Below are 18,237 nucleotides of genomic sequence, written 5' to 3'. Positions count from 1 at the left end.
GTCTCAATATTTTCAAAGTTTCTTTAAACAAGAATCTTATTGTCCAATAAAAATGTGAATTCTGTGACACGACTCCAGTCAAAAGAAAGAAAGGAAACATCCCCATCACAGTGTTTGAGGTTAAGAAGAAACACACATTCACACATGGCCTAATCTCAATTTGGAATAAAAATCTTTATTTCTTTTAGATTCTGCTACAAATTGCAGTAGTTTATTAGCATGCATAGTTTCACACAGTTAAAACAAGTAAAATCACAACTCTTTCTTCTTCTTTTTTTAAACAGCATGCATATACCCTCACATCCATTCATGAACAGTCTACAAATAATTTAGCTGTCCCAACAACTAAAGCGCATTTCACGCAGTCGTTTTGAAAAGGTAATTCAGTGCATCAAATTTCTGAAAAATATTGCATCTACTTACCAAACTGGATTAGACTCACAAATAATGTTTGTAAACTTTCTTTGGCTTTTTATTTTACCATAAAGAAGCTTCCACTGCTTCCTTGGAAATAATAATGACGGTAAGGAAGCTGGTACACTACATGGACAAAAATATTGGACCGCCCATAGCTTCATCTTAACAAGACATATTAGACAATTCTCCAACGTAGTGGGGACCGTTTGGGTAAGGCCCCCTTTTTTTTGTTCCAGCATCAATGTACTCGAAGCAAGGTCCATAAAGGCATAGCTGGTGTGGAAGAACTTGCAGAGCTCTGACCTCAACCCCGACAAACACCTTTGGGTTGAAGTGGAATAGAGATCGCGACCAATCACACACAAAAAATGATTCTTCACCCTCATAAACACGAAACAATAATTTTGAGCAAAGTGCAACTGAACTATATAAAATCAAAGGTCAATTTATTCAAATAAGTCATTATTAAAGAAAATATATTTTGTATAATCTAAATATATGCCAATCAAGTGCATTTAATTCAATTAGATTCAGTTAAATTTATCATTTGACTTTGTAACACTGTAGCAAAATTAGACAGAGAACTTACCTATCACTTATAGTCAGCATTTCAAACAGAGTTAGAGTGGGAATTAAGAAATGGGATTTAGGTGTAGTGTATAGGTGGCCCAATAGCTTTGTCCGTGCAGTGTATTAAAAATAAGCGTGTGCCAGGAGGGAGTTCGAGAGTGAGGTTGGTCGTTTGACTGATTTTGAGGTATTAAAGGTAAAAGTGTAAATGTTGCACCAAGTGAGATTTTTTTTAACTTCACAAATATTTTGTTCACTCAGCAAAAGTCACAAAGAAACTCAAAATTATCAAAGCTCGCTGATGATAATAAAAGCACTAACCCCATCTCTTTACCACCTATAATTTACCTCTTTGTTGATCCCACGCTTGCACAGTCAGGCGTGGATGATTTCTCAGTGTCAAAACATGTTTTGTGTATTCTGAATATACTCGCGGAAGTAATTCAGAAATAGCAAAACACAGCATATATATAAAAAGTAAGGCCTATCTTCAAGATTAGCAAGTTGCAGTTGAAAGAGTCCGTCAGTCTTATGCACAGTGGCAATGACACACACATAAATATATATGTATAGTCTATATATCACAGTAAAATAGGTATAATGTTATTAAAGTCATGAGAACTGTATCGGTGCTACATAACATATACCAAACAAATACTGGGTCACGATAGTCTCCAGTGACATAACACATGTACAGCACAAGGTGGAAAGAAACAACAGTATGCACAAAACACAAACACGCTGCTTGACAGGGGTCACGTAACATGTTTCTATGTTGCCATTTGTATTTGTGCTTCAGATACGCTCGGCATTTAAAAAAGGAATGTGCTGTATGAGTTCGGGTGTTTGCTGGCATACTGCTGCTTCTTCTTAATTGCTACAATTATTAAAGTGTAATAGCATGTAGTTTGTAGGTGAGCAAAACAGCTTCACCCATTGAGTCAGGAGAAAAAAGCACATCAACATTAGAAATGTTGTCGTTAAAGGAAAATACGTTTGTAAAAACTACTTTGCAAAAGTCAGAAATGCAGCTATTGGTTTTGTTTATGCTCTTGGAAACAGCAGCAGCATATTATTCTTAACAGTGTTGCTCCCGACTGTAGTCGTCAGCATTTGTGCTTCAGCGTGGCAGTTTCAGGGCAGGGTTTGATATGTTTTCTTGTTTTGTTTTTTTTGCTGTCTTCTTCATTGACAGATTCAGAAGTTCAAGCTTCATCAGTATTCTGTGCTACTTGCACTTCTTTTCCTCCAAAACCCAACAGAGAATCCAGGCTGTCGTTTTAGCTCTCAGCCAGGAACTCACCGAGACATCATCCGCACAAATTCTGAAAATTAAACAAAGGAGAGATTATTCACACAGTGCAGGGACCTCCTGTGGTGGCCAAAACGGAGCAGAACTACGGTATGGTTGTTGGAGATACTGGAGCACAAGCTGACCTTGCTCAGTAGCAGCAGAATATGAGAAAGCCTGTATTTGCTTCAAAGTGCTGAATATATTTATATTGCTTCCAAAAAAAATGTCTTAATGATATCGCCAGAGATCGTGTGCTGCTAAATGAGCATGACTTGATCTCTAGGCCATGCATTAACTTGGGTATTATTACTGCCAATCTATCTCTGTCAACAAAGAAAATATGCAAGTTAAATAGTCAATGACACATCGGCTCATGAGTTTACGTAAGAGAAACTCGGTTTTTGCCCTTTATTTTGTACTGATGATGTCATGGGGCTAATAATATGTTAGTCTGAAGATAGTTGGGTAAATTTTGGGCTCAAACAAGATAATGATCACTGGATTTCACACAGCTATGTTTAGCATTTCTGTGCTTTTTAGCTCATTGTTTTGGCTACACAGACTAGCACTTTGATTTTTCTTCCTCTAAAAGCTGAATGAGAGGAACCCTTGAAGGTCTTTTTTTTTAACTGAGTGGTTTCTTGTATATTTCATGACCTTCTTTACAAGATATGTCTTTATTGATATATACTGAGGTGTCAAAACTGGTGTATACAGGTGATACCTTTAAACTTTATGGAATAACAAACTGCTGTGAGCCACTCTCACATCTCCAGTAGCATTGTTTCCAGATGCAGCAGGCAGCTGTTTTCAGTGGTAAAGCGCCAAATGCTAGCCACAACACTGAGATGAAGGAGCGTTAAGCAACTAAACAGACAGTATTTGTTATGTCTCCAGATTTATTCCCTGATCTCCGTTTGGTTCTTACATGTAGTTATGGTTTAGGTTTTGATTTTTCATTTATTTTAAAGTGTGATAAGCCTCCAGCTTTTTGTTATTTGTGGAGTTATTAGTCAGGTATGCACGTTCTGTGTGTCCGTGTTTTACTGTGGCTGTTGCCCAGCTCCGTGATTAGCCTTGTGTATATAAATAGTCCTGTGTCCCCTTTCCTTTGCCGAGTTGTGTGTTATCACATGGTATTTATTTTTTCTTGCGTTTCGACTTGTTTGGCACTTTGCAACAGCCAAAATAAGTCCTTGTTTATTAGAGTTCTGCCTCTCTGAGCTTTGTGTTTGTGTCCAGTACACGTCACATTTACCCTTGATATCAGTTTGCTGTGCTATATTAAAAGCTTTAAAAAAAGCTATAAAGTTCCCAGTAAAAGACAAAAAAATCAATTAAAGTTTAATAAAGATATCAAAAAGCAAAACTACACATCAGGTTGAATCAGTCTGCAGGTGTTACCAGGGCTTATAAAAGTCATAATCGCTGATCCACTTGCATGCACACGATATTAAATAAGTACTGGATACATACTAATACTACAGGATCCTAAAACAGAGCTGAACTTGAGGTTTCAAGTAGATCTGAGTAGACCCCAATTCATACCGTCTATGAGAGCAATTTCTAAACCTCATTTCTTTTTCTACCCAATTATATTTGCTTCCATATCTATTTTTAGCTTTAAAACAATTACCGAGGCACTCGAGCGCATAACCAAGTGCTGAGTATTCATATTTATTCTCTCGTCAGCCTCATTAGCAACCTGATGGTTCTCTCCTGCCTCACATCTTCTTGTACGTTCTTTTCTGATCTTCACCCAAAAACCTGAAATTATGTATCTCTAAGTTTAGTAACACTGCTGAGAACAGCAAAACAGCCTTAAATTTTCATCCCCGGCATCCTGCTGTATACATCTTTCTCTCTGTGGGTAATCTATGAGGTGACATAAACCTTTGGCAAGGAGATTATCTGAGACAGACCTACTGCTTCATCCCCTCACCTCACTCTCAGCATGGTATTGGTATATAAGGCAGACACATAGTGGGATTTTGCTTATATGTGAAATAGCTGTGTGCGTGTGTGTTTCAGAGATAGACTGAAGGTTGAGAGAGAAGGACAAAAGCAGAAAAAAAGGTTATACTGTGTTCCCAGACATACTTCACAGTATTTTCTACCTTCAAAGTCTACACGTCCATCTCCGTTGATGTCAATGTCTCGCAGTATTTCCTCCAGTTCTCTGTGTCCAACCTAGAAAAGTCAGGTTGGTGTGATAGTGTGAGCTTCTGTGGCACAAAGGTTTAAAAGCAGACAGGCTGGACAGTGATGGATGGAAAGCTACAGGCACGAGAGCAGCTCTGTACCTGCTGTCCCAGAAGTTTTTTCATGGCCTCTCTGAGTTCTGCAGTGCTAATCTCGCCGTCACCATTAGTATCGAACTGAAAATGGGAAATAAACACATTACTAAAAACAAAAAATATTTATTGGTATTAAATGAAAATATAGCATTGAAAAAAATCCTGCCTTTCCTTACCTCTTTGAAGGCATCCCTCAGCTCCTTCACCCCTATCATGTCTGCTGTTTCAGCCAGAAGTTTGGGCCCCATGAGTTCAACAAAGTCTTCAAAGTCAACATGTCCTCCCACTGACGGATAAAATGTCAGCTTTTATGAGCAAAAACTGGCAGAATTTTGTTTTCTTCATTTCAACATTATCATATGAATAGTAATGGTGAAGAGTAAACTCTAATTTTAAAGGGTCAGTTTACCCCAAAATCCTGGCAGCTAGCACTATTTATCAATCTTCAATGTTCTGATTGGCCGTAAAGCTGCTTATTTTACCTTTAATATAGCGGTATTAGATGGCAATATGTAGTGATGACCAGAGACCAAGGAAGTGGGAATTTCATGAGTTAAAATGTCCTGATTCTTTTTGTGAAGAACACTAGGATGTCAAATGGCAACCTTTTAAACTTCCAAATAAAGGTTTGGGTAATCCGGTTGTGGCTGTGCAAATCTTGTAGCCAGAACACACAAGCTGAGTGTCACGTTCAGTTTGCATCCACCATAAGGTAAGTGCATTTGGTTCCTTTACATAAAAGAGAAGACTGATATCTCTACAGTCAATCTCTCCAAAACTGGGCGGCTCTTATCAGAACAATCTAGATGGATAAGCAGCGCTACAGGATAAAAGAAGTGAATGCATATTAGGGAGAAATCTCTCTTTCAATTTTTATGCATATTTGGCAATGAATCAAGCACACAGGCACACTTCTAACTTACAGTTCATGTTGATCTGCTGGCTCAGTTCTATTAGCTCCATCTCTGTTGGCATGTATCCCATAGTTCTCATGCAGTTCCCCAGGTCTTTACAGCCAATGAACCCATCTTTGTCTTTGTCAAACTCCTTGAAGGCCTCGCGCAGCTCTGAGACCAAATGAAATTAAGTGTAAATGTGACAAAGATGTGTTGAAAACTACTTCAGAATACTGTAAAATTCACTCTTTATTTTTTACTAACAACATAGCATACCATCCATTTCTTCTGGCCTCAGCTCTCGATCCTGTGGAGGATCATATTGCAAGTTAGTACCCAAACACTGCTGATATCTTAAAAAATCAGGCCAATTCCCAGCATACAAAATGACACTGTAAAAAAGTAAATTGGCAACCACAGTGCCACAGAGTGCCACGAGCTTTCAGTTTTCACTCCAGCTATAGAGAGAAAGAAATTATTAGTGGGATCACACAGTTAATAAAACATTGAGTCTTCTATTTATAATTAGGCAGTGGGATCAAAGTGAAATACCAGAAACAAAATGTATGGCCTTTGTTGCAGCAGAAAAGAATCAGAACCATTTACTGTGTCTTTAGAACGAATGTGTGCGCAATGAGTGAAAATTGTTAGTATTTAGGGTAAATACAGAGACTAAAGGAAGATGTTAATACAAAATAATATGTGTCAGTCCATTGAATTAGAATAACTAGTCTCGACCACTGTATCCTTTAAGAAGTCCCATATGAGAGCTCATCATCAGAAGAGTCGTCCGCACTGAGGATTTCAGCATTGCTCCTGGCTTTAATAACAAGACCTTGAGTCGTGTTGTCAGCTGCTGGGAATAGATGAAGAGAAATAATCACCATGTGAGTAGCATTTCTGCCGCTGCCATAACCTGTCCTAATAATCCTCCATCCAGCTACAAAATGCATCCATCCTCATGCATAACAGATGCTCACATGCCCTTTCAGCATTCAACTTAAATTATCCAACAAAAAAAACCCATCTTCTAAGCCCGACCACTCTTCAATACATGCAGGAAGTGCTGACATTACAGTAGAAGGTGATTGCTACACACATGGGATTTGGTTGTTGTGCATGTACTGCATTGTGTGCTATAATCTCTCTTGGCATGCATGCACATGATATTTTCTGGACTTACGTACAGCCTGCCGGCTCTCAGCGAAGCCCTTGCGTAGAAAGATGCATGCAGGCCCCAGTATGTTGTGCATGTTGGCTCCATTCTGGGCCAGGGCTACTAGTGGCTCAAGATAGGCCCCCCCAGATCCCCCCTCCTCACAGGATTGCACTGCTTTGTAGTTCTTCTTCTGGTCCTGAAGAAGCATCCGGTGGGTAGCCGGATATGGATGAAGAGGCAAAGACAGGGGTAGAGAGTGTGACTCAGTTTGTTGAGGTATTGTTTCAACAAGGAGCCAACATGGAGATGGGAAGGAGGGAGGGTTCAGAGGAGGATCATAGATGACAGACATATGTCTGTCAGTCATTGGAAAGTGTGGAGTCAGGTGAGTCATGACAGAGGAAAGGATCTCAGTGACAGATAAGTGGGTGTAAAATATAGTGACAGAGCAACTGATGCCATCTACGTATAAATCCATCCAGCAAAAACCATCCTGCACAGCAGAACACTGCAGAGCAGGATGCAGGCCTCTTTTCATGTCACAAAGCAATAGCCTAATGTAAATAGTGCCTATCATTTTTTAATGGTCCTCACAGGTTATTGTGATCATTTTGATTCATTACACAATGTGGTTTGACTTGAGTAGCTTTGGCCATTGTTTCCAGTGATTACGATAACACTGCACTCACCACAATTGCTGAGATGTGGGGAAACAACAAGTCCAACTCCACACACTGGTCACACTTAACTCTGATATCAGTTTTTTTGCTCTACAGGGATGAATTGTAATAATAATAATAATAGTAGTAGAAAGCAGTTGCATGATTGCTCCCCAGATCTTATCACAGAAAATGGAGGGTGCAATATTATCTAAGCAATGGCCAGAACTAACAAAATAAGACCCAAGCTCTACTAAAATCAAAGAATTTCTTAATATTTTTTTTCTACAAGAGTGCTTGTGCTTTGGACTGACACAATTTATTTTTAGATTGCAAATCTGTAAGCAGTAGTACGGTTTTCTTTTAGTTCAGCACGAGGTCAAATAAGGGCATTTAGAGTGTTATAGTGAGTCCATGCAAGTCAGCTACAGCACTATTGCTGGGATTGTTACTTAAAATTACCCAGAAGTGGCTAGTTTTCTGTTTTTTTGTTTTGTTTTTGGGGGGGTTGTGCACATTATAAAACAGTTTTCCTGAAGGTGATGCTGACGTTCAGCCAGCCATTTAATTATAATCACCAATTAGCCAATCAACCAGGGGGCGAATGTTGTTCTCTCACATCAGTCATTGTGATTACCGAGAGGGCTACAAGTTAATTAAAACAGTTTTTCTAAGCCAAATAAGGTCCAGAAGGTCCAGCTGCAGACCAACACAGCTCAGATTGCTATTTAAAAAACAGAGTCTAATGTGCATTTTGGTCAAGATGAGATTAACTAATTTTAATGCACTAATTTCTCTTATAAAACATGTCACATTGATCTAGTTTTGAATTACTGCACTTTAACATCCAACTCAATGCAGGAATTTAAAGCTAAAAGGTAGAGAAGTAGACATTATATCACAACGAGTTACCAGCGGACCATTTTGCTGTTGTTTGAAATCTTTCTGACATGAATTTGTACAACGTTCAGATGCTTTATACTGTCAGCACAAGACATCTGCATGCATATGCAATGAAAAATTAATATGCATGCTTGTGCAATATGCACAAACACACACTATTATGCGCTCTACAAATGACCTTCACACTCCATCTGTTACCATGCCAGTCGTCCTGCCAGTTCGTGCATTCCTACAGTTTTCACCACAGGAGCGGATGCCCACTGGGTAATCTGACCAAGTGATGCATGGAGCGGGGCTGTCTGTGGCTATATCGTGCCAGAAAAGTACTATGAACACATGCGCTAGCTTTTATATAACTAAAAAAGAAAATACACGTACACACGCACACACACGCACATACAAGACCAAAGAAAAATCTGAGAGGTTGTCAAAGAAACGCTGAAGTCAAGCAAGAACTTCTTCAGCACTCCAACCAATTTTTGCACAGATGGCATCAACAGTTGCTTGTCATATTGTTCTTCCTCAAGGATGTGCAGCTGGCGCAATAAAGGAAATTCTATTCGTGGGTCTGTCTCCCTGCTACACTGACGGTCTATTCAAGCATACGCTGATACGTGAAAGATGTAATCCAAAATTAGATGTATTAATAAGCCCAAAGACTCTGAGCCAGTGAAAACAGCACACCTGTTTGCAACATTTCCACTGCCTGATCGCATCCTGCAGGTGCTGTTCAACAAGGTAGCATCTTCACCTGGCTGATAAGGTGGTGTGCAGCCTGACTGACCTTAAGTGATGTGATCCTAATTCACAGATGCAGTCGACAGGTCAACCGAGAGGACTGACCAGCCCCTTGAACCTCTATGTGAATACATGCACTGATAAGGAAAGAGAAATCTTTCTGAAGTCCTTAAAAATGTCAACGTGTAAATGCAGACTGAGTTTTAAAGATCAAAACTAAAAGCTCCTGACTTGGCTAAAAGTACATAAGAGACGAGCTTTAATCTTAAATTATTCTGCTGTTATTCTCCACACAGCCTGAATGTAAAATATCTAACAGTACGCCAGCTCAGTCAGTGCAGATCCAGTCAACTAGCCATCGGTCAGGTTGGGGACAAACCATTAGAAAAACATGCACCAGGAAGGAGGAGATTCAAGGAGAATGAAAAACCTCAAAGCGGACCTTACCTTCTTGGTGAAAATTTTAAGCGACTTTACAGAGTTGCCCATTGCAAAAACAAACAAACCAAAAAAAAAAAAAATCTTCCTGTCTTATGTTTTCTCTCTAACTGTGGCTGTGTTAGTGAGCCTGCATGTAAGTGCACGTGTATGCATGTGTGTTTGCAAGTGTTTCCAGGCATGCATGGGAATAAGAGTGATTAGAAAGCGAAAGAGGGTTCAGTGGGTCATTGACTAATAAAGGAAGACATTTGGGAGAAGGCAGGGAGAAGAGCAGGGATATAATAGGAGGTACGAGGGGAATAGGACGGAGAGGAGTGTGCAGGGAGGACCTGGAGGCAAGGACACTGGAACGAGGGGGAGGGACACTGAGACAAAGGGAGGGAAATATGTAAACAAGAATGACGGACAGGTCAGAAAAAACACAAAGATGCGCGAAAGAGAGGAAGCATGCATGTAATCAGCTCGAGATGCAAATGCCAGAAGTAGAAAAGAAAGACTGCTTATTCATTCTATCCTCTCTCCTACTGTGTCTTCCCTCCCTCTACCCTTTCTCTCTTCTCTCTCTGTCTCTGTTATCTCTCTCCCTCTCTCTCTCTTCTCTCTCTGTCCGTCAGTCTGTCTCATGCTCTTTTCCCCCTCAATTGCTCCCCCAAGTCCTGCTCACCCCACAGTTCTAAACCATCTATACGAATGTGACAGAAGAAGCTCGTTCGGACAAGCATATTACCTTCCCCTGAGCAAGATGCTGGAGACACTAATCCAAACATGCACACACGCACATGCACACACAGACACATCTCTCTCTCTCCCTCTCTCTCTCTCTCTCTCACTCGTACACACGCTCGATTAGACACTCTTGGATGTGGGGCTGTGGAGCTAAAAATATAACACACGCTCTCTCTTCCCCCCTATTCCCACCACTCTACCCCCAGCATCCATCCCTGCTCTCTCTCCCTCTCCCCGTATGTGTCGACCACACACATACACACAAAGACGTAGAAGCATCACAAAGTCACGTTAAGCTTGAAGGGCTCGGATTCAGATCAAAGCTAAAATGTGCAAGAAATGACACATGGATTCTGAACCACCGCGCTGGAGGATTCAAATCAGTGTGTGCAAATGCAAACACACACAGACGGAAAATAAATGCTCTCTCTCAGCCTCACACACACACACACACACACACACACACACACACACACACACACACACACACACACACACACACACACACACACACACACACACACACACACAAGCATACATTTGTTGTCAGGCACAATGACCAAAAATGTGGCTTTCTAAAAATGAAGCCTCTGTAAAAACAGTAGTGAAAAGGATAATGCATGCAAATGCAAATGTGGGCTAATTGACTGATCAACACTTTGTCCTACTAGGCTTCACATTTAAAGTAAATGCTGTACCTTTTATTCCAGGGTGCAATAAAAACTTAACAAACAAAAATATGAGCTTAAAGTTAATTCACTCATTTCATTTTGTCTCACTATATGTGTTTCCATACCATTTTGCATTTACTCGTTAGTTATTATTGACCTCTGGTTCTCTTCCACAGTGTTTCTTTTGTCCCGTCTTCCTCCCCTCACCCCTAACAGCTCACGGGAGATGGCCGCCCCTCCCTGAGCCTGGTTCTGCCGGAGGTGTCTACCTCTTAAAAGGGAGTTATTCCTTCCCACTGTCACCAAGTGCTTAGGGGGGCCATCTAATTGTTAGTGTGTCCTCTATTTTTTGTAGCATCTTTACCTTAAAATATAAAGTGCCTTAAAGGGACTATTGTTGTGATTTGGTGATACATACTGTACATATATTGCATGACTTTAAAATGCACAGTGTGTTTATTGCAGGAGTTTTAAGTGAGAATTCAGACATGTTCTTATTGACATGTCCCTCTTAAGTAAAAGCCCTTCCCTCTGAGGCATATTTTAAGGTATGTAAACAAGTTCTGCCTTAAACATTTATTATTTATGACCAGTTTGGGTTTTTTGCATATGATAAAATGAATGATTATTTCTTACAACCAAGCTGTTGTTTGATAGAAAATCTAATTATGTTGGTAATGTTTAAAAAGAAAACTGAGGAGAAGCTTTTAGGATTTTGGTAGTCGTCATTTTATGCAGGAAAAGTTCTTCTTTCTGTCATAAACATCCACCTAGTGGTAACTTAACAGTCGGTTGCTGCGGCACTGACGTGCATCAATATTTCCCCCTCCTGTCCGACCTTGTCTATTCACTGATGTTCTAATAAACACATTCACGCCCAAGTTGCTTCACATCTATCTCCCATTCAATATCTGAGCGGCTCCTCTGCGTTGTTCCTTGGGTGATTCATCCAGCCTCTCACCACAGGCTCATTGTGAACTTCAGAACACATCAGACGTCAGACACAGGAGCCGTCAGCTCTTATAATGTCACACCATAGTGTGCACGGGCATGAGATCCATCCCTCTCTCTCTCTTTTTGCTGTATCCTTTCCCTTTTCCATCATACTCACTCTCGGATACTTTACCCACTAAGAAGCATGTCATTTACTTTCGTTGATATTAGTATCAGATGGTTATGGGGTGACCATTTCTCAAGAGTCTACATACGCGCACAAGGCAGGAATCTAAATCAAACAGGAATATTAATCGTTTCCTTTGCGATTTATTTGAGATTTGAGGTCAAACATAATCCTGTTTCATCCATCCTCGGCCATCAGCTGTGTTAAATGAGCTGAGAGAAGTAGGAGGGTGAGGGAGGGGACTGATGCAATAATAAGCTCACATGAGTTCACCAGCCGTTGTCCTCTAAAGCCACCGAGTTAATATTACACAAACAAGGAGACTGTGACCACAGAATTCATGTGGTTTGTTTGTGAGTTCGTCATCAAAGGACATCCGAGCGGTGAAAAGACACGCAGTGCGCACTTGCGTCATCTTCTTGTGTTTGGGTTGAGACGTCACAGTTTTTATCCTGCAGCTGATTCATTCATTGGAGTCAGATTATAGTCAGTATTTAAGTATTTTTCTTTCAAACATCTGCTTTTATGTGAGAGGAGTTAAACATCCAGTGTGTCAGCAGGGGAAAAATATTCATGTGTCTTTTTATTGCATGTCAGTTATTGCTGATTTTTTTTTTCTCTCCCTCTGAGTCATTTATCCCTTCTAGTCTGTCTCGCAGTCTCTCACACTGATTTTCCCTTTCAGCCTCAGGTCTGCAGCAATATTTAGCATCATCACATGGGCACACATGCACTCACACACACACACACTTCATAATGTAGCATGTGCATGTGTGTGCACGGGCCTCTAATCCTCATCTCAAAAAAGGGGTTTACCTCCTTCTTGGAGATATAAATATACCTACCATATGTCTAAAAATAGTTTTGTATGTTCTAGATATGTTCTTCTTATTTTCACCCTGATCTTTCTCCTCATATTACTCATTTGTGCTCCCCCCCCCCTGTAGGCACTCTCCTTTTATCCCCTCTCAAACGTCACTATGACCCAGGTCAAAAAAGGAAAAAGGAAAAAGGAAAGGAAGAGAAGGAAACATCAGTGCGTGCGAGTACAAGACGAGTAACAGGAAGTGGACTTAATCTGTGTTTTAAGACCTTTTCCTTAGATTGTCTTTTCAGGTGGGAGCGAGGAAGTGAGAGGTGATGAGCGTTTGCTGGTATAACAATCATCAGGTCTGCCAGTAAAGGCGCTCACTATTCCTATTTTACATCCTTTGTCCCCCTCATTTATGCGATTCCTCCCCGCTCCCTTCACTTTCTTTTCCGGCCCTTTCGCTTCTCCTGGCTCCCTGATGTGACATTCTCCCCCCACTCCACCCCCTCTATCCCTCACCCGCACACTGGCAGCTCAAAAACCTTGGTACAAATGATACTTGCTCCCTCTGCTGGTCAATGCACATCCTTCAACTATTATTTTAGAAAAAAAATAAGAGATTTCTCTTCATAATAATTTCTCATCACACATCTTTCAATAACAGTTCTCTACTACATTTCCACATTTCCTGCGAGAGTGTGCAGAACAAGGTCACAAAAACCGAGAGCTGTAGTTGGGCTTTTAAAATAGAAACAAATTTTCTACTGGGACGTAAAAGTGCTCTGTCCTCGATCAAGGTGTCCTTTTAAACCCGAATGGTTCAAAGGCCAGAATGTGCTGGGATAATGGGAGCTAATTACGGTGCATGGATGCTCTAAGGATAGAAAATTTGAGTGAATCACAGTGCCACAATCTCCCTATAACAAACAATCGGCAAAATGCAAGCGGCAAAACACATTTGTCCTTATTCTAACCCCCACACTTGCCTCTGTGGTCATCGTGAGTCATCATGATTCACGTATTAAAATGTGAATTTTAAGATGACGGCTTGAAAAAACATTCACCGTCTTTCTCAATCAGGAAGCGCACTTGCAGAAGCCTGAATATTTTTGCCAAGACAAAACAAAAAGTAATAAAAAGAGGAAAAAAACACCCTGCCCTCCTCCAGTCTCTCATAATCAGGTCTTGTTGGGCTATTTTTAGCCTTCTCTACATGCAGCGAGTGTGTTCTGTTAGGATTGTGTGCAGATCTTGATGTTACATAAGAAAATATGAAAAGAAAGAGTTTGCAGGGAGTTTAATGCCTCATTGCTGGACCCGGTGTCAAGCTGCCACATCCCGATTTAAGAAGTACTAAAGGGCATACTATGACGATTGTGTTGTCAAATAAATGAAACAGCTTAGGTAAGACGCTGAGCAGGTGCAAAAGAATAAATAAATAAATAAGAAAGCATGCCTGCATAAGCCTTCTCAGCTTTCTTCACTTTTTGTCCTCACACATGCATCATTCGCTTGCTGGCTCCCTCACACAAACACTGATGCACACAGACTCACAACTAGCTCGCGTCCACTCACAAATTCATTTTAGCTTTTGACGGCCGTGTTTGGTATGACTGAACTTCCGGGCGATATCACAAAACAAAGCACTTTGAGAATTTGATTATTTTCGTCCAAAATCAGAATTAATTACAGTAGGTTTGCTGGTTTGGTAAGCCTGCATTTTCAAATTACATTTGTAGCTTTTTATACTTTTTCTAGCTTTCACAAATGTAATTCTTCCTCACTGTTCCCCTGAATCAAAAATCTGAATTTTTCCCATGTGGGATCTAGGCAGAAAATATCAGATCTCCTTATTCTATGCACATCAGCAGCTCTGGAGACTTTATATAGCACACCGCTGGATGGATTTTGCCTCACTGGAACCCCTAAGACTGATTGAAGCTCTGGCCTGGATTGAGGAGTTATTTCTAGAACACATTAGCACACTGAGAGGTAATTGTCTCCTCTTTAGCTTTTTATCATCCAAAGATGATGAAGAAGGATTTTAAGTGAAATGAGAAAAAAAAGATGGGGTGGAGGGGGTTGAAAAATCTCATGTGCAGCTTCCTGATCTGTCTGAGTAACAGGAGGAATTTGGCACCCTTTGTAGAAAACTAGTTTATTTGGAAGTGAACAGGTGGTGAAGTGATGCAGCCTTCATTTGTCACTCACCACGTTATTGGCAAATGTTACGAATGATATCTCTACAAACGCTTCACTTACCGTTGTGTGTGTGCGTGAGACACACGGGCTCTCATCACTGAAACATTTTCCACACAGGGGGGTAAGCTGATCCCCCTGCTGTCACTCAGGTGACAGCAACAATGAAAGTGACTGCATTCATATCGGGATGCATGAAAGACTACAGAGAGCGTGAAAGTAATGGATACCCAAAACAAACAGGAGCCAGATTCGGACTGAAAAGATGCATTCATTTTTAATCTGCCCAGAACGGGTGACACCCTGTCAGTCCAGCCTCACCTTCATCTCGCCTGTGAAACCTGCTGCTGAATTTCAGCAGCTCTTATGAAAAGCATGTATGCTGCAGTTAATGGACCAAACCTTTGCAGCAACGAACAGGAACCCACAAGTAAAAAGCTGAATATCTAATGAGCAATATTTATTTTATTCATTTAGGATTGTTTTATTTATGTCCTTTTATACTGAAAGATCTGCTTTGACCCTGAATTGGATAAGAAAAAGACAATGGATGGATGGATGGATGGATGGATGGATGGATGGATGGATGGATGGATGGATGGATGGATGGATGGATGGATGGATGGATGGATGGACTTTCAAAACATTTTCTTTTTTATCTGTGAATGGAGATGGTCTGAATGTGATGTCCACACAGAACATGAAGATCCAGTAGTGCAATCCAGTAAGGACCTCAAAGTGAGCAAGCCGCATCACTTTGTAAATAGACGCAATTTTGATCTTTGTGGGGGAATAACAACGTTTTTCTCTTTAGTGCAAATAATTAAAAAAAAAACCAAAAAAAAACGAGTGTTCCAGTTTCTTCTGGTTAATGAGTCTGCTTTTTTTTTTTATTCATGCTGCTACTGAGCAGTAATACAGCTTGATATTTTGCCCTTTGCATTATGCTACAACAAAACTCTGCAGACTTAATGTCGAAACAAGACATTGTTTAATTTAACTTAAAAAGATTTAGAAAACTTAAAGAAGGTCAATCTATAAATTAATTATGACATTCAATTTTTCCCACTTTGATCAACTTTCGAACACTTTCGAAGTTTAAATGTTCTCCCCTCCCCACAAACCTCCTTACCTGCCCAAAAACTGATTTCACTATTGGATGAAGACTGGAGTCATACTCAGAGGATGCTGCGTTTAGTCTTTTGGTTTTGCGGCTGGCCGCTGGCCGGACAGGTGCGCTTGTCGCAGGTGGGTCTGAGCTGAGGCTGGGTGATGACCCGGTGACGACTCTCTCGCTGGACTCGAAGAAGAAAGCTGCATCGTCCTGGTGTTTTGGATAAGATGGGGTTGGTGAGGTTCTCCTGTCGTGTCTGGATCCGACCTGCGGATGCACAGCGGGAGGCACCTCACCTCGAGTGGAGTCGTGGTGGTGATGATGATGATGATGATGATGATGATGATGAGACTGTTTGGATCTCGAGGACCCGATGTGCTGTTTCTGATGCCTGTTCATCCTGTGCCCCACATCCTCCTGAGTGTATTCTTCATCATCTTCATCATCAGCCAGGGTGGTCGGCTGCCGGTGAGTATGACTTTTCGGCGTCCGATGATGGTCACTTAAATGTCGAGAGTCGGCATGTCTTGGTTGGCAGAGAGGTCTCCGCACACTGGTCTCGCAGTCTTCCCTCCAGACCGCGTCCTCGCTGCCTCCAGCTCCGGCGGGATGATTGTGGTGAGAGCGCTGGCTCCTGTGACCGTGGGGACCGCGATCCCCGTGGGCAGACCTGCGGTGGGGCCCCGATGTTCTAAGAAGAGAGGTGGTCGACTCGCTTTTGGGAAGAGATGAGCTCATCGTCCGCGCTCGTTTGACAGGCGAAGTGAAGCTGAGGAAGGATGAAGGTCAAGCAAAGGAAAAGAAGGCAGTCCTCCGCCACGTGCAGGTGTTCAGCCTCAGACGGTGGGACCCCGCTCTTTAATCCACATCCACGCGCTCGATCAACACTTGACAGAGCGCAGAGAGGAAGTTGGAGCACCTGAGCGAGAGAGTGGCAGCAGAAAAATGTAGAAGTTGAGCTCTGTCAGCTAGCCGGTCAGTCACGGGGGCTCCGCTAAGTTGTGCCGCGTGTCACATGCGGCAGCAAGTTCACTCCGCTCCACGTAACTACACATAATTTCACACGTAATGAGCAGCTCGATTAATTTTGCCCCCCCCCCCTTTTTTTTTTTTTTTTTTTTTAACGAGCAGTCGCTTGGACGTTTCTGCTCACGTTCATGTTTTACATACAGTGGATGATGTATCAAAATCACAAACATCGACAGAGAAATGGTATTAGACCAGACAGCAGTCAGGACTAACAAGTGGCTTCAGTGACATTAACGCGAGTGGACGGTGGTCATTGTTTTCAAGGACGGGCAAGGTAGATCCCCTGTGTCCTGCAAATCTGGAACTTTTATCAAACACTTCACGAGTTAGAAGGACTTTTAAGTTGGAATTAACGCTGATCACCCTTGAGATATACAACACAAAGCAACAGTAAAACATGATGTCACAAAAGGTCAAATAAAATGACAGCTTTGGGGGGGAAATACTTTAAGTGATTCTTAAATGATTTTTTCTCCAATCCTTCAAATCAATTTGCAGATTTAGGAAAAGACTGGTTAAATCTCTACTATCTCGCTATAAAAAATAATACACCGAAAGGGTGTTAACTTGGGATTTTCTCTTTTTTTTCACTAACATTTTATGTATGTTTTATAATGTGAATTATCTATAGGCTGCACATGTGTAGGGGAGATAAATATGCATATGCAGTGAATCAATTTTCATCGCTTGCTAACAACAAACAAACAAACAATATGCTTGCATAATCTGGGTGTGATGGTGTCAACAGCATAATGGAAAATCTGACTGTGGGTTACTCAAAATAGTAACAGCAAAGTTCAAATGAAAAAAATGGTGAAAACAAAAATAATTAATTAAATAAATAAATAAAATTAAAAGCACATAAGAGCGTCAGTCTTGCCCCATCTGCACATCCAGGGTCATAATTCTCACAGCAGATGTCTGGGGATGCAGGGCAAAAGTAATGATGTTAATATACGCAGCCAATTAGACACTCGGGCTCTCACGAACTGTGCTCACAGAGCAAAGCTGAGATTTTGCCCTACTCTCTCAGGGGAATTTTTGTTCTACAACATCTGTGTCCCTGTCTCCACAGCTCTAGGGAGAAGCAAAGTGTCTTCACTCTGCTGCAACCATCCCCCCGACACACACACACTTCAACATGGCCTCGCTTTAACTCCTCTGATACCTTTTCGTTTCAACTGTGCATCTTA

At 41.2% G+C, this 18,237-nt stretch overlaps 1 protein-coding gene across 3 annotated transcripts; it reads right to left on the bottom strand.

Moving 5' to 3' along the window:
• Positions 1-155: 155 nt before the first annotated feature.
• cabp1b (calcium binding protein 1b) lies at positions 156-17,530 on the bottom strand. Of its 3 annotated transcripts, none has more exons than XM_026173916.2 (8): positions 16,034-17,530; positions 6,662-6,829; positions 5,751-5,781; positions 5,502-5,645; positions 4,755-4,864; positions 4,585-4,659; positions 4,399-4,471; positions 156-2,312 (listed from the first exon to the last, which is right to left on the bottom strand). In XM_026173916.2, exons 1-8 carry the CDS (start codon positions 16,751-16,753, stop codon positions 2,287-2,289), a joined length of 1,347 nt encoding a protein of 448 aa, XP_026029701.2. In that variant the 5' UTR covers positions 16,754-17,530; the 3' UTR covers positions 156-2,286. The 3 variants fall into 3 exon arrangements, with proteins under 3 accessions (XP_026029701.2, XP_026029703.1, XP_026029702.2); XM_026173918.2 differs by lacking the exon at positions 16,034-17,530 and adding an exon at positions 9,381-10,063; XM_026173917.2 differs by lacking the exon at positions 6,662-6,829.
• Positions 17,531-18,237: the final 707 nt, after the last annotated feature.

The sequence above is a fragment of the Astatotilapia calliptera genome, chromosome 7, assembly GCF_964374335.1.
Source record: "Astatotilapia calliptera chromosome 7, fAstCal68.1, whole genome shotgun sequence".
Classification (NCBI taxonomy): Eukaryota; Metazoa; Chordata; class Actinopteri; order Cichliformes; family Cichlidae; genus Astatotilapia; species Astatotilapia calliptera.
The sequence above is the reverse complement of the archived record's forward strand: the minus strand, read 5'-3'. Positions and strand labels throughout refer to the sequence as shown.